This window comes from Simochromis diagramma, unplaced genomic scaffold, assembly GCF_900408965.1.
Source record: "Simochromis diagramma unplaced genomic scaffold, fSimDia1.1 OVJJ01000038.1, whole genome shotgun sequence".
Lineage (NCBI taxonomy): Eukaryota > Metazoa > Chordata > Actinopteri > Cichliformes > Cichlidae > Simochromis > Simochromis diagramma.
Window position 1 is genome coordinate 434,570 of NW_024387105.1, and position 15,627 is coordinate 450,196.

Consider the following 15,627-nt stretch of genomic DNA (forward strand, 5'->3'; position numbering starts at 1 on the left):
TTGGTTCTGTTTCCGTGTCTGTGGATACGTGGTGACCTTAACCACCTGTCATACGACAGAAAACATCATCACGTTCGCCGCACTGGAAAACCACAAGACCATCAAACTGTGTTCGCCGCAGTCCACAGCCTGACCCTGACTGGTTTAATTCACCTGGAAGACACATAGATACAACTAAACCAGGTCCAGACCGGAAACCAGTTCAGTTAAAGGTCCAATTCAGTAACTCTTTGATCCACAAGAAAAGCCTTAAACTTTCCAAGGACTGGAAGCACTTTAAACCTGCAGATGAAGAGACTTTTATTTTGAAATCGCTTCAGGTTGTCAATTATTTTGGTGAAAAGCTCCAGGCTGTGTTTGTCCTTGACTCTTCATCATGGATTTTTTCCATTTCTGGGGAGCAATCTTCACTTCCTCTCCCCTCCCTTTCATAATAAAAGTCCTCCTGTTGTTCAACAGTAAGTCACTTTGTTCCCTAAAGGCTTTTATTGTTTAAGATTATTATTATTATTATTATTGATAGAATCATTAAAAAAAATCATGTTTTAATGTTTTACAGGTTTATATATTTTTTTTTGCTTTTTCCATTAACAAACCAGTGTTACTCAAAAACAACAACAGGACTACTTTCTGTCCTAAAACACAATGTGTGTCAGCTCAGACTGACAGGATCACAGTCAGTCTGAGCTGAAAACATCTGGCCTTCTCTGATCAAAGGCTTCAAACAAGTTTCTGTAAGCGATGCAGGTGCAGATGGGGGTCATGACCCTCACCTACACCTGCACATGAACCACTCCCACCACAGTTTAGGCAACAAACAGGTTTTATTTAGCAACTCTGAACAGATGCATAGTTTAAACTTGACATGTTTCATCATCTCAGCTTTAGGACAAACTAGCCAATGTAGGGGCAGAAAAACTACAGAAACCTTCAGATGAAACATGGTGAATTCTCATTTCTTCATTTTCATCTAGAATCATGAACTCTCTGTATTTGAGCTTTGAAGAGTTAAATATAATGTTTTTAGCTGAAATACTGTTTGACAGACACTAACAAAAGGAAAAGGGAAAGCTCAAGTTTAAGATCTGGGATGTTTTACACAGAGAAACAGAGCAATACAGATCAGGGTATAATCTGCATAAAGACGGCGCTCCGATAACAGCGTTTAGAACAGAAGAAAAACTTGGACAATTTTTTGTTTTAATAAAAAGTTTGTCTGAGGAGGCGATGTTGGGCTCACTTCCATTCTTTAAATCTATTCTTGAAGTCTAATAAAGCAGCTTTGCATGAGTCACAGTTCACACTAGGCATGGTGCAGCCCCTCCCTTCATCCCTTGTCCTAAACAAGCTGATTTAGCTCCGCCCCTTTAAGGTTCTTCTGATTGGACCGTTTCTGGAAGACTCAGGCAGGCCTGTTCTTGTGGAGATTCTGAAAACAAATTGTAAACCTGCTAAACCACAGCAGTGCAAACAGAGACGTGGATGCTGTTAGGGGTTAAGATCAAAGTTCATGTCTTTGATAAATATTGCCCTCATTAGCTGCTTGTTGTGGGACACGATGGCAGCCTTACAGTCGCGGCGTATTTCTGTGAATGCTTCTGTAGGTATTCACCATGCTGACAAACGCTTATCGAGCTGATGCCGACTCATCAGGAAAAGAAAAGAGTTTGAAGGAGTCTGAACCTGAGAGGTTTGTTTGCACTTCACGAGTCAGCCTTTCTGATACAATCTGGCATCGTCACACTTTCAGATACTTAATCAGCACCTGTTCGAAAGTTTCTGAGATTTGATGAGACAGTCAACACAATCGTTTTGGGAAAACTTCCCCGAAAAGAGAATCTGTAGCGCCAGTATAACACCCGAGCTTTAGCTCTGAGGAGCAACCTTCAGCTTTTGTTGTGAACTCTGTTCTCAGTGAACAGTGCAAAAACTATGAAGCTTCAAACAGCCGAGGACGTTCTTCAAATAAAATTCAACATTAGCAGAATGAAAGTCCAAACTCGGTTTCTGACATGAAAAAAAACTTCAACAAAATTTTACTGAAGAATCTGAGATGGTGGCAAGAAAGAAAAGCCCACAGGACGTGGGACTGCAGACACTTCCTGTTTCAGTACCTGTGACTCAAACATTCCTACGAGCCCTCCTCAGGTCCTCCACAGTTGGGACCACATGGCCCCTGCCTCCTGTCAGCAGCACTGAGCTGATGGAGGGCAGAAAAACCCAGCGAAGCTGGACCCGAGTCTGCAGCAGAACCAGTCTGGACCAGGTCAGACCAGAGTCCAGCCCAGCGTGCCGATGGAGATGAGCGTCTGGCAGGTGGCCGAGTCCAGCCACACCGACTCCACCAGGCTGAAGTGCAGGAAGCCAAGTGCAAAGCCGCAACCTACGTCTGACAGGTGGTGTTTCCCCAGCAACACCCGAGACACGCCCACCAGGAAGGCCCACAGGCAGAGTAGGATCCTCAGAGGCACCTGGAGGACAGGAGGCGGACACACCTGGATCAGGTTTGTAAACTGTTCCAGTCTTTGTTATCTGTGAAGCAGCAAGCTACTCACCGCCAGCACCAGGTGGTTCAGCAGAAACTTGGACACCATGACGGCCCGACTGGCATGGGCTGCTGGGAACGAGTACATATCCATGGCAATGTAGTCAAAAAAGGTTGGCGGGAAATCCCACGGTCCCCGACGTTTGACCAACTTCTGCATCCCAGCAACCGTCATCACATCTAGTATCAGCGCTGCAGATAGACAGGTGAGAGACAGGTGAGACAGCAGAGAGACAGACAGGTGAGACAGCAGAGAGACAGGCAGGTGAGAGACAGGTGAGACAGGCGAGAGACAGACAGGTGAGAGACAGGTGAGAGAGGTGAGAGACAGACAGGTGAGAGACAGGTGAGACAGGAGAGAGACAGACAGGTGAGAGACAGGTGAGACAGCAGAGAGACAGGCAGGTGAGAGACAGGTGAGACAGGCGAGAGACAGACAGGTGAGAGACAGGTGAGAGAGGTGAGAGACAGGCAGGTGAGAGACAGGTGAGACAGACAGGTGAGAGACAGGTGAGACAGCAGAGAGACAGGCAGGTGAGAGACAGGTGAGACAGGCGAGAGACAGACAGGTGAGAGACAGCAGAGAGACAGGCAGGTGAGAGACAGGTGAGAGAGGTGAGAGACAGACAGGTGAGACAGCAGAGAGACAGACAGGTGAGAGACAGGTGAGAGAGGTGAGAGACAGGTGAGACAGGTGAGACAGACAGGTGAGAGACAGGTGAGACAGGCGAGAGACAGACAGGTGACACAGCAGAGAGACAGACAGGTGACACAGCAGAGAGACGGGCAGGTGAGAGAGGTGAGAGACAGACAGGTGAGAGACAGGTGACACAGCAGAGAGACACAGGTGACACAGCAGAGAGACGACAGTCAGAGAGAGACGGGCAGGTGAGAGAGGTGAGAGACAGACAGGTGAGAGACAGGTGAGACAGGCGAGAGACAGACAGGTGAGAGACAGGTGAGAGAGGTGAGAGACAGACAGGTGAGAGACAGGTGAGACAGCAGAGAGACAGACAGGTGACACAGCAGAGAGACAGGCAGGTGAGAGAGGTGAGAGACAGACAGGTGAGAGACAGGTGAGAGAGGTGAGAGACAGACAGGTGAGAGACAGGCAGGTGAGAGAGGTGAGAGACAGACAGGTGAGAGACAGGTGAGACAGGCGAGAGACAGACAGGTGAGAGACAGGTGAGAGAGGTGAGAGACAGACAGGTGAGAGACAGGTGAGACAGCAGAGAGACAGACAGGTGAGAGACAGGTGAGAGAGGTGAGAGACAGACAAGTGAGAGACAGGTGAGACAGCAGAGAGACAGACAGGTGACACAGCAGAGAGACAGACAGGTGAGAGACAGGTGAGACAGCAGAGAGACAGACAGGTGACACAGCAGAGAGACAGACAGGTGACACAGCAGAGAGACAGGCAGGTGAGAGACAGGTGAGAGAGGTGAGAGACAGACAGGTGAGAGACAGGTGAGACAGCAGAGAGACAGACAGGTGACACAGCAGAGAGACAGGCAGGTGAGAGACAGGTGAGACAGCAGAGAGACAGACAGGTGAGAGAGGTGAGAGACAGACAGGTGAGAGACAGGTGAGAGAGGTGAGAGACAGACAGGTGAGAGACAGGTGAGACAGCAGAGAGACAGACAGGTGAGAGACAGGTGAGAGAGGTGAGAGACAGACAGGTGAGAGACAGGTGAGACAGGCGAGAGACAGACAGGTGAGAGACAGGTGAGAGAGGTGAGAGACAGGTGAGACAGCAGAGAGACAGGCAGGTGAGAGACAGGTGAGACAGCAGAGAGACAGGCAGGTGAGAGACAGGCGAGAGACAGACAGGTGAGAGACAGGTGAGAAAGCAGAGAGACAGTCAGGTGAGACACAGGTGAGACAGGCAAGAGACAGACAGGTGAGAGACAGGTGAGACAGCAGAGAGACAGACAGGTGAGAGACAGGTGAGACAGGCGAGAGACAGACAGGTGAGAGACAGGTGAGAGACAGACAGGTGAGAGACAGGTGAGAGAGGTGAGAGACAGACAGGTGAGAGACAGGTGAGACAGCAGAGAGACAGACAGGTGACACAGCAGAGAGACAGGCAGGTGAGAGACAGGTGAGACAGCAGAGAGACAGGCAGGCGAGAGACAGGTGAGAGAGGCGAGAGACAGACAGGTGAGAGAGGCGAGAGACAGACAGGTGAGAGACAGGTGAGACAGCAGAGAGACAGACAGGTGAGAGACAGGTGAGACAGCAGAGAGACAGACAGGTGAGAGACAGGTGAGACAGCAGACAGAGACAGACGAGACAGCAGAGAGACAGATAGGTGTCTGACCCAGCAACAGGTTGACAAGCACTTCCTGTCCAGCCAGCGTGCTGCTCCTCCACAGGCAGATTAGGGTGCCACAGATCCAGGGGAGGGCGTGGCCAGTGAGGGCCAGCAAGGTGATCATGGGGCGCAGCGGGGCCCCGGAGCCGCGGGCTCCCACGCAGACCCCTAGACGCTTTGAGAGACTGATGTCAATGGCAAGCAGAGAGCTGATGGCGATACCTTTGAAAGACGGGTTAAGCTGCATGCAGTCCTGCTCCGGCCAGCGGGAGGCATCCTTCGCACTGCCGCTGTCAGCAGTTGGACCGCTCTCGGAGGACTCTCTGGCCCCCCTGAGGACAAGACCAGACTCCATTAGAAAAACCCACATTTTATGTGGGTAAACAGACTGTTGCATGAACACAACTACACTTCCCATCATGCTTTTGTTGGGTGCTCAGACTGGCCCAGTGAAGGAGCATCAGCGAACACTGAGATCACCACCTAAAATCTGATTCTCAGGCAGCTTCCTCTCTGCATGTTAATGCTGAGGGAGAGGAGCTCCCACAGTCTGAGGAGGAGGTCACAGACTGAGCTCTGAACTCCTTAAAAATAACTCGGCTCTTCTCAGGCGTCGGGTTTCAGAAGGTTTTATTAAAGCACCGTTACGTTTAAAGGTCACATTCTGATTTTGCATTATTGAATTTAACTGAAGATGATCCAGGATCAGGTCACAGAAAAAGTTTGAGCACCTAAATGAAACTCTGGTCTCTGTCCAGGTCCCGAGTCTGTGGGTGGAGCTTGTTTGTCTTACCTCCCCCCTGTGCTGTCCTGCTGACTCTGCTGTCTGAACACAGGTCTCCTCGGACCTCCGCCCCCCCGTCCCTCCCCCACCGCCTGTTCCCGGCGGGATGGCTGGTTCAGGGACAGAAACTCGGGCCGGTTCAGGACATTGTTGCGGTCTCTGGCCCGGAATTGGGCCTGGCTGCCGGGCATGGTGGTGGTGCAGCGGTGGAGGACGTGCTGGGCCGGGTCTGACTCTGTGGGATCTGCTATTAATAGACCTGCTGGCCTTCTTCTTCTGCTCTCAGCTGTTATTGTGTGTGTGTGGGGGGGGGGTGTTAAAGGGACACTCTGTCTATTTTACTGCGTCTCACCAAAGGTATGTGGACACTTGAATCATAATGGGGGTGGCAGGTCAAAGGTCAAAAGTAAATAGACATGAGGCTGTAGCTGTCCCAAAACGTCGGCTGCATCCTCCTGAGGCCGCATTTGTAGACCGATTACGTCACAGCGACGCGACGAAGGCTGTCCCAATTCATAGACTCCTCTGAATGCAGCCGAGAAATGCGTCCTCCTTTTCCCCAGATTTGAAGGATGGGTCGGGTGTGTCCTTTACTGCCACCATATCCCAGAATTCATAGCGCAGCCCAGGCAATTCCAGTTTCCAACAATGGCGACCGCTACTAAGTTTTAATTTCACTCTTACTAATCTTTCTGGGTCACAAAATAAACTTTGAACATATTTTCAGGCGAGAAAGTAGCTGTGTAAACATCAAATATCTGCTCGGTTTATCAAGATATCGCATATTTGCAAAAGCGCTTCGACGTTTTCGGAGACGTCTGTTACCCACCAGCTCCATAGCGAGCTGGGAGCTCGAGGGTCACTGAAGCCGCCGAGAACGTCACAACTTCTGGCACATCATTTTCAGATCACCGTGGACTTTCGCTACTGAGGTTAAACGTGATATATGAGTCACTTAGATAACCTAAAAATGTTATTGTTGGGCTTTTTTCAGTGTTTTATTTGTTCCTGAGTCAATCAGTTTGGCTGAGATTAAAGTTATTAGATTAAATAAAACTTTATTAATCCATCGGGTGGGTTCCTCCTTGGTTTTCACACAGCTGGTTTTCACATGTCAAGCACTGATTACGTAGAGGCGTTGCAATATTGATCCATAAAAATCTACCGTTCACTCTAAATACTATTGTAAGGGATACGGATGATTTATTCTGATTACTGGGCTTTTATATGGGGAACAGATTCTATTAGGAAGTGTTTATGCACCAAATAGTTTAGATAGATTGTTTTATTCAAACCTTCTGGCAAAAACCTCCTCTGTGTGTCTGAATCACGTAATAATTGGTGGGGATTTTAACTGTGGTCTGAGTCCTGAAACTGATTATAATCCACCAAAATCTCAACCACCTTCAAAAATGGCAAAGGCTGCAATGGACTTATGCTCAGATCTTGGTCTTTTTGATGCCTGGAGAGTTTGTAATCCACATGTGAAAGACTTTACAGTTTTCTTTTTCCAGAATTGATTACATGTTTGTTTCTAGATCTGTCCTTGACAGAACTCGGGGTTGTTTGATCAACACATGCGCTCTCTCAGACCACTCATCAGTCTCAATGGAGTTATTACCACCTTATCATGATCCCTTGTTTACACACTGGCGGCTAAGCCCAGCTCTCCTTAGTGACCCTGAATTTGTCAAATATTTAGAAGATCAGTGGGAACTTTTTCTTTCTACAAATGACTTACCGGGGGTTAGTGCTTCTACTCTGTGGGAGGCGGGTAAGGCATTTCTCAGGGGCTCCATTATTTCTTTCACCTCAGCGAAAAAGAAGAGCACCTTAGCCAAACAATTAGTACTTGAACGCGACATTACTAACTTAGAGAGTGAGTTTAAGAAATCCTCGTCTGTTTCTGTGCTTAAAAAACTGGATGCAGCCAGATCAGCCCTGGACCGACTACTAACTCAGAAAGCAGAAACTGCAATAATCTATGCAAAGCATAGATTATTTGAATCGGGCAACAAACCTGGACGCTTACTTGCCCGACTTGCACAGGGGAAAAAGGGCTCTTATGCAATACCCTCTCTAAAAGATAAGAAAGGTGTTTTACAATACGAGGCTAAACTTATCAGCAAAATAATGAAAGAGTTCTATCAGGATATTCCCCTGAGTGTCAAAATACTGTAGATCAGGGGTGTCAAACTCTTTTTAGTTCAGGGGCCACATGGAGAAAAGTCTATTCTCAAGTGGGCCGGACTGGTAAAATCATTGTATACATAACAACTTCAGATTGTTTTCTTTGTTTTAATACGATCAACATAAAAATAAAGCTAGAGCCTGTGGACAGTATGCTCAAAGTAGTACAGGCACAACATAGCTATTAATCATAAAACATCTCAAGTTATTTGAAAATTCTGAGGACAAAGAACAAGCACACAGCGCCTCAGTGATTCACAAAACTGTTTCACAGATCACAGAACTACATCAGGGTGTCACATCGCAGGCAGCAATGTAGATAAAAATAATGAAATCCTGTTCCCCAAACAAGTACAAGAACCACAGAATAAGTTAAATATATAAATCAAATATAATCAATTAGAAACAGTCTCACATCAACATAAAAACATATAAACATAAAGCTGGAGCCTGAGGACAGTGTGTCCAAAAGCACAACATAGCTATTAATCATAAAACATCTCAAGTTATTTGAAAATTCTGAGGACAAAGAACAAGCACACAGTGCCTCAGTGATTCACAGAACTACATCAGGGTGTCTCATGCAGCACTTTCAGTGGGGTTGCATCGTTTATGTGACTCCTGATACCTGGCATCTTTAGCTTTCACCAGCTCATCAATATCAGGCTTCACATCCTGAGCGGCAGCTAACTTCAGGATGTGATTCGAGTGCCTGTGCGTGAGCCTTGAGCGCAGTTTTGTTTTATTTATTCTCATTACAGAGAAACTTGCTCACAAAGATGCGTGGTTCCGAACATGCACAACAGTTTTGCAGCGAGGGCTGTCAAGTTGGGGTAACCTGGCAGGAGATTCTGACAGAATGTGTTCAAGCCAGCTGCGGCAAATTTTCCCTTCAAATCCGAGTCACACTGCAAGTCTGTTATTTCAAGTTGGATGCTGACGGGCAGATCAGAGGGATTCACGGTGAACGGCGAGCAAAACACTTTGAAGTCTTTCTCCAGTTCACCAAAAATCTGAAATTGTTGCTCAAACTCTAGTAACAGTCCTGTTATTTTATCTTTGAACCGCTTCATATCCGCCACACTTTGGATCGTGCACACATTTTTCAGACAGGGGAAGTGAGCTGCATCACCACCAGCGAGCTGCGTCTCCCACAATGACAGCTTCAACTTGAAACAATGTGTGCTGTCATAATACTGCGTGACAACTTTGTTGCGTCCTTGCAGCTGTTTGTTCAGGTTATTCAGGTGCTCTGTAACATCCACCATAAATGCAAGGTGCTGCATCCATTCTGCAGAATGAAATTCTAACACTGGTTTGCCCTTTTCTTCCATAAACTGTTCAATTTCTTCTCGTAAATCAAAGAAACGCCTCAGCACAGCACCTCGGCTCAACCATCTTACCGCAGTGTGGTACGGCAGGCCATAGATGTGGTCTTTCTCTCTGAGAAGACTGTCAAACTGACAGTGATTGAGGCTTCTGGATGAAATTAACAGTTTGGATGACCACCTTCATGGCGTTATCCATTTTCAGTGACTTGCAACACAAAGCCTCCTGGTGCAAAATACAGTGAAAAGTCCAAAAACCACGTCCTCCATTTGCAGATTGCTCTGAACCTTTTTTACAACGCCTGCTTTCTTCCCGATCATTGAGAACGCACCATCTGTAGCCAGGCTGACAGCGCGGGACCGGTCCACTCCGACCCTGTCCAGCGCGCCGACGAGTGCGGTGAAAATATCAGCTGCGGCCGCTGGGCCGCTGTATCTGTCATCAGTACCAACTCCACGAACTCCTCGGTGACGGTCAATGTGTCATCAACTCCGCGGATGAAAATTGCCAGTTGTGCAACATCTGTAATGTGCCTTCATCAATTGCAGCTGAAAACACAATAAATGACTATTTTTTGTCCAAATCCGCTGAAAGATCAGAAATCCTGTCGGCAACTGTGTTTCCTGTCAGGCTGATATTTGCAAAGGCCTAGCGCTTTTCGGGGCACACAATCTCCGATGCCTTCATCATACATGTTTTTACAAATTCACCTTCACTAAATGGTTTTGAAGCTAGTGCAATGTCGTTAGCAACGAGGTAGCTAGCTTTCACTGCAGCGTCACTGATGCCTCGGCTGTGAGTAAACACAGACTGCAGTTTCTTCAGACCCGCCAACAGTTCATTCACCTTCTCTCTTCTCCGCTGTCCTTGAAAGTTGTCATATTTGTCGGCATGAAGACTCACGTAGTGGCGACGGAGGTTATATTCTTTCAGCACTGCAACACGCTGGGAACACACCAAACATACAGCTTTCACTTCCGTGAATAAACAGGAGGATGACCATTTTTCTTGGAACACTCTGCACTCTGCAGCCACTTTTCTCTTTTTGACAGAGACATATTGGGGCAATGAGGGTGCCAAAGCACATCAGGTTTAAATTTCGCGGGCAAAACAAAGTAGCTCACAATTGCTATTGCGCCATCCAATGGACACAATTGGAACAGCAGTTTCTTTATTGAAAAATTGCTGCTCATTTTTATACTTTACAAAATCATCTCACGGGCCGGATTAGGCCCGCAAATGGGTTTAATCCGGCCCGTGGGCCGTCTGTTTGACACCCCTGCTGTAGATGCTAGGATATTGTTTCTTGATAATGTTAATCTCCCTATACCATCAGAGGAAAGTCAATTAGATCTTTGCAGTCCCATTAGGGCGCAGTAAATCTTAGATGCAATCAAATCCTTACAGAGTGGAAAAGCTCCAGGCCCTGATGGGTTTGGGCCAGAGTTTTACAAAAAAAGGCCAAACACATGGTGGGTCCTTTATTAAAAATGTATGTAGAATCTCTTGAGAGGGGCACACTTCCACCCACCTTAAACCTTGCCCATATATGATCTTAAAGGATAAACCTGCAGATCTGTGTACATCTTACAGACCTCTAAGTTTACTCGGTGATAGCAAGGAGCAGACGGCCGAGTTTATTAAACTCCACCGACACAGCGGTGACGCAAATCTGAAGGGCAGACTGTCCCATTTCACAGATGCTCACTTCCAGCCTTCTCGGTCTTCGGAGGACCCGGGCCACGTAGAACGCGAAGGCCGGGTCCTCCGAAGGATGCGGCCTAGGTAGCTGATGCTCTGTGTAGTTGGATTGGCTCTTTGCAGCAGGGACAAAAACAGCTGCCATAGCAGCCTCCGTTTGGCCAACTTTCTGAAAAAGTTGAACAGCTGAGCTGGTTTCAGGTGAGATCTTTGTCCCGGCAGGTGTCAGAGCAGCGGGGACTAATTAAAGGACTGTGAGCACCTGGGGACAGGTGTCCAATCAGCTGACAGGAAAGGTGACTCGTGTTTGCGCATATACTGGCTGTGTCCCAATTCAGTGTCTGCACGCTTGAAGTACGCGCACTACGCGTACTACGTACGGTGCGTACTATAAGTATGAGAAGTGCGGAAGTGAGAGGCTTGTGAAATGGGACAGTATACGCTTCGTCGCGCTGTTCAGGTTGCCTAGCAACCATGATACTAACCGCGAGACACGTTACATACAGCTTTGTTTGACAGAAATGAAGGAGAAACATGTTTTGTTGGTCATTCATTTTTGTCATGACATCACTTTGATTAGTTGAGTGTCTGAGGCTGAGACCACGGGACTGTAAACATGATTGTTGGGCTTCATTTCTGTGCTGAACAGTCATTTAAGATTAGCTAGTAAATAACAATTAGTTAATGTTGTTCATGAGACTAAAATCATCTCACTGTGGTAATGTAAATATAATATGGCCAATATTATAGTATTGTCAGATTATTATGATTGAGATATACATATATATATATATATACACACACATATATCACTGACTTTCAGCTTGTTGTGTTTGTGGATATATGACTGACTTTAATTATTAAACATTTGCACATAAATAAGTGACGTCATATTCAGTACTTTTGACAGTTCACTCTTCGGCCGCTCCATCTTATTAGGGAAAGTCCACATACATAAATGTAAATTTCAAGACTCAACCCCATTATTTAATTTGTTTTTGATTGAAATTGAATATTACTTAAACTCTCTTAAATTAACTTCCAATAAAAAAGGTTTATCATTGATTGAAATTCATTCAGAAATGTTTAACGAATGAGCTGTCACAACTTTCAAGTACAAAGTTGTTATGAAGTCTGTCACATTCCCCCCTTTTTTCTTTTTTTATCCTTTATTTATTTATCCTTCTTATTTCATTGTACTGTATATTGTTACTCTTATTTGCCTTGTATGTCTACTGTACAAACTGAACTGGACTGACTGACTGTTCACTTTATAATTTCAATAAAGTTTGGAAAGAAAAAAAAACAACCTCTCCGGCCGCTCCCTTCTGCCGTGTTTTGCGGCAAAATTATCCACACCCACCGCCGCGCTATGAATTGTGGGATATATGGGACCACGAAGCGTGCACCGGACCACGCTTGATATTTGGGGAAATCGACGGCGCATTTGGAGTATGCGTTTGAAGTACACTTCAAATTGGGACAGCCGTCGTTGCGTGGCGGTGACGTAACCGCACTTACAATGCGTACCTCAAGCGTGCAGACCAGTGGCGGCTCCTGAAAAAAATCTCAGGGGGGGCAATTTTTATGATATCGACTAAAATGACCCATTTAATGAGTACATCAAACAACACAATTTTAATTTGTTGCTAGGTGATTAACTCATACAGTGATACCTCATGCCCACTAGATGGCAACACACAACAGAAAGCTTTCCTCTAGCTACATAAGTTACAGGTAGAAAGCGAAAGAAATTAGCATCCAGTAGCCTTTAAGCAAAAATGAATGTGTCCACTTACTCATTACTTAGGCTACATCAATCCAATGTTGTGTGGTGTAATCAAGCAACAATATAAAGCCGGCTGCATCATATAAATCAATATGCACAGCCTGTCAGCCACGACTTGCGCTGGAACCAACTCCGACAAAAAGTCCTGTTGTATGCTTTTGACTTCTCCTTCGTTGCCTGGGTTAGTTGAATTTCGGGCTTGTCAGGTCCCAACTCTTTAACTTGCAGTTTTTCTGCCATTGTCCTTCTGGCAAAAGGGTAGGTTAGAAGCGATCTAACCGAATTTGGGGGAGGCTGTGCCTCAACCGTTAACAATACCGCTGCCATCGTCTCTCTCTGACCTTATAGCTCACTTAGGCTACTGACTGAGGTAAAATTCTAGAACAGCAAATCTTCGCGCGTTTTCTGCAGGGGCGCAATTTTAAGCGCCCCCAAACCATTTAATTCAGCGACGCTGATAGGTCAAATATTTATTATTTTCCCCTGGCAACCATTTAATGATAGGCTATTTCGCTGCATATCAAGGGCGCTTTGACGAGCGCCCCAGAAGAAGAAAAACACCGTTTGTTGGTTGAACTTTAATGAGTCAGCTGGTGAAAATGTTAAAATACGCCTGGCTGTATATGGGCACACACATAGTAAAACTATCATTGATGAATTTTTTAAAAATATATATTTTTACTCCTCCACATTTGGGGGGGCGGAGCCCGAGCGCCCCCTATGGGCCAGCCGCCACTGGTGCAGACCCTGAATTGGGACACAGCCACTGTCGGTAACGTCAGGAGTGGAACATCTGTGACCGCGCGCTTTGTTGCTGCCCGGACCAGACTGCAGACGCACCGTTGCTATTGGTTTCAGCGGAAGCTCCAGACGCTCTGCGGCTAAAGGCTAACCATGCTAACGTCTGCAGGGCTGAAACACGGTGAAACGTCACAGCTTATTTCTGATGTTTTCAGCTTCGGCGTGTATTGACGTTGACGTCATCGTCGCGGGGAGCTCGTGCTGTGACCTGATCCCTGATGAGCTAACTGAGGCTAAGAACTAGCAGCGGGATTAGCCGGAGGCTGCGGCTTCAGCAGTCTGAGCAGGAGCTGTTAGCCGCTCTGCCAGCGGAGCTCAGCCCGGGATGAGGCGCTGCAGCCGGTGGGGACGACAGCAGGAGGGCGGCCAAGCTGATGGAGGTAAACCCGGTGAATTTCCCACAGTCGTAATTACCGTTCAAAATAACTTTATTCACATTGAGCAGAGAGACTCGTGGATGTAGTGAATGAGGACATACAGAGGGTTGGTGTGACAGAGGAGGATGTTGATAGAGTCTGATTCACCATCAGCGATGACCCCAGCACTCCCAGCCAATCCGAATTTGGTTTTAAATTAAAGAGCAAGCTGTTCACCTTTCTTCAGAGTATGAGGTACGGGTCACCTGTGAAGACCTCCGAGGTTCCAGGTTCTTCACAGTGTCAGTTTAATCCAATTTCATTTATATTATTAGCACCACAGCAACTGTCACCTCAAAGTACTTTCTACTGTAAGGTAAAGAGCATACAGTAATACTGAGAAAGCCCCAAAGATCTGACAACTCCCTATGAGCAAGCACTTTGGCAACAGTGGGAAGGAAAAACTCTTTTAACAGGAAGTAACCCCTATTAGAATCAGGCTCAGAGAGGGGCGGGGCCATCTGCCGCGACCGGTTGGGGTGAAAGAAGGAAGACAGGATAAAGACATGCTGTGGAAGAGAGACCGAGATCAATAACAAGTATGATTCAATGCACAGAGGTCTAATAACACAGAGTGAAGAAGAAACACCCAGTGCATCATGGGAATCCCCGACAGCCTACGTCTATTGCAGCATAACTAAGGGAGGATTCAGGGTCACCTGGTCCAGCCCTAACTATATGCTTTAGCAAAAAGGAAAGTTTGAATCTTAAAAGCAGAGCTAGTGTCTGTCTCCTGAATGCAAACTGGAAGCTGGTGATGAGGTCTAACACCTGTCCACACCTGTATGAGTATTTGAGGGCGGGGTCAGAACTCTGAACTCTAACGGTTCACCTGTGCTCTTCTTCAGGTGTGAGGTTATGACGGGGTCAGACTTTGCACTGGTCTGACCCCGCACTGGTCCTTGGAGCGCAGACGCCATGTCAGACATGTCTGATCCAGCTGTCGTAGAGGGACAGGCTCCTCACTGTTCTGCCCGGCCCCCCCTGGCAGAGAAGGCGCTGTCCGAGGTCTTCGGGCGGCTGCGGTATCGCGACACGTCACTGCTCATCTGGCAGCAGCAGCAGCTGGAAGCAGCACCGCCCTCCACCTACCTGAGCCGCAGCCAATCAGCCTGGTACAGTAACTATGGCAACCAGGCAGTCCTGGTCCGAGACGGGAGGGGTGCGGACGAGGGGCGGTCCCGGATCTGCAGCATCATGTGACGCAGAGCAGTTCAGTTTGGTCACTAACAAACATTTTGTTTTTAATTTAGAGAACTGTCCAATCAGAGAGAAGCATTAAGATCCACGCCCCCGCCCCTCTCTCACCCACTGACTGCAGACAGGAAAAAAACGAACAGTATTAATTGTCAGTTTGGCGAGCTCCAGCGTCAGCTCTGATGACCAGTTTAATGGACTTCCTGCCCTACAGGGGGCGTCCCGTGTCAGTATCTAACCCTAGTGTCCTCCATTTTGATTTGGGGAATGAAGCCAGCAGCACCACACTGAAACCATCACCTTCATCCAGCATGCCACCAAAAGACACTGTCCTGTTTGAAACCCTTAAGTGACCAATCAGCACGCAGTTACAGCACACTGGTGCTTTCTGGGTAAAATCATTGTCACTGAGAGAAATTGAAGGTAACGAGTCTTTAGACATGTTACTGATTTATGGAAACGACGAATAAAATGTTTTCTTGTTTTAGCTCTGTCATTCTTACTCAGTGAAGACTGTCTGAGAGCGCCCCCTAATGTCAGGCCAGTGAAACTGATATACAA

At 47.0% G+C, this 15,627-nt stretch overlaps 2 protein-coding genes across 3 annotated transcripts; one reads left to right on the forward strand and one right to left on the reverse strand.

Annotated features, from left to right (window-relative positions):
- Positions 1–805: 805 nt before the first annotated feature.
- On the reverse strand, positions 806–5,915 carry LOC120743113 (inactive phospholipid phosphatase 7-like). 2 transcript variants are annotated; one of them, XM_040046662.1, is made up of 4 exons: positions 5,653–5,915; positions 5,082–5,191; positions 2,556–2,737; positions 806–2,471 (listed from the first exon to the last, which is right to left on the reverse strand). In XM_040046662.1, exons 1-4 carry the CDS (start codon positions 5,832–5,834, stop codon positions 2,268–2,270), a joined length of 678 nt encoding a protein of 225 aa, XP_039902596.1. In that variant the 5' UTR covers positions 5,835–5,915; the 3' UTR covers positions 806–2,267. The 2 variants fall into 2 exon arrangements, with proteins under 2 accessions (XP_039902596.1, XP_039902595.1); XM_040046661.1 differs by having other exon boundaries at positions 4,866–5,191; positions 5,653–5,913.
- A 7,481-nt stretch (positions 5,916–13,396) lies between these two features.
- Positions 13,397–15,553, forward strand: LOC120743117 (putative uncharacterized protein BRD3OS). Its single transcript, XM_040046667.1, has 2 exons — positions 13,397–13,833; positions 14,718–15,553. The coding sequence occupies exon 2, from the start codon at positions 14,788–14,790 to the stop codon at positions 15,070–15,072; it is 285 nt and encodes a 94-aa protein (XP_039902601.1). The 5' UTR covers positions 13,397–13,833; positions 14,718–14,787; the 3' UTR covers positions 15,073–15,553.
- The last annotated feature ends 74 nt before the right edge of the window (positions 15,554–15,627 follow it).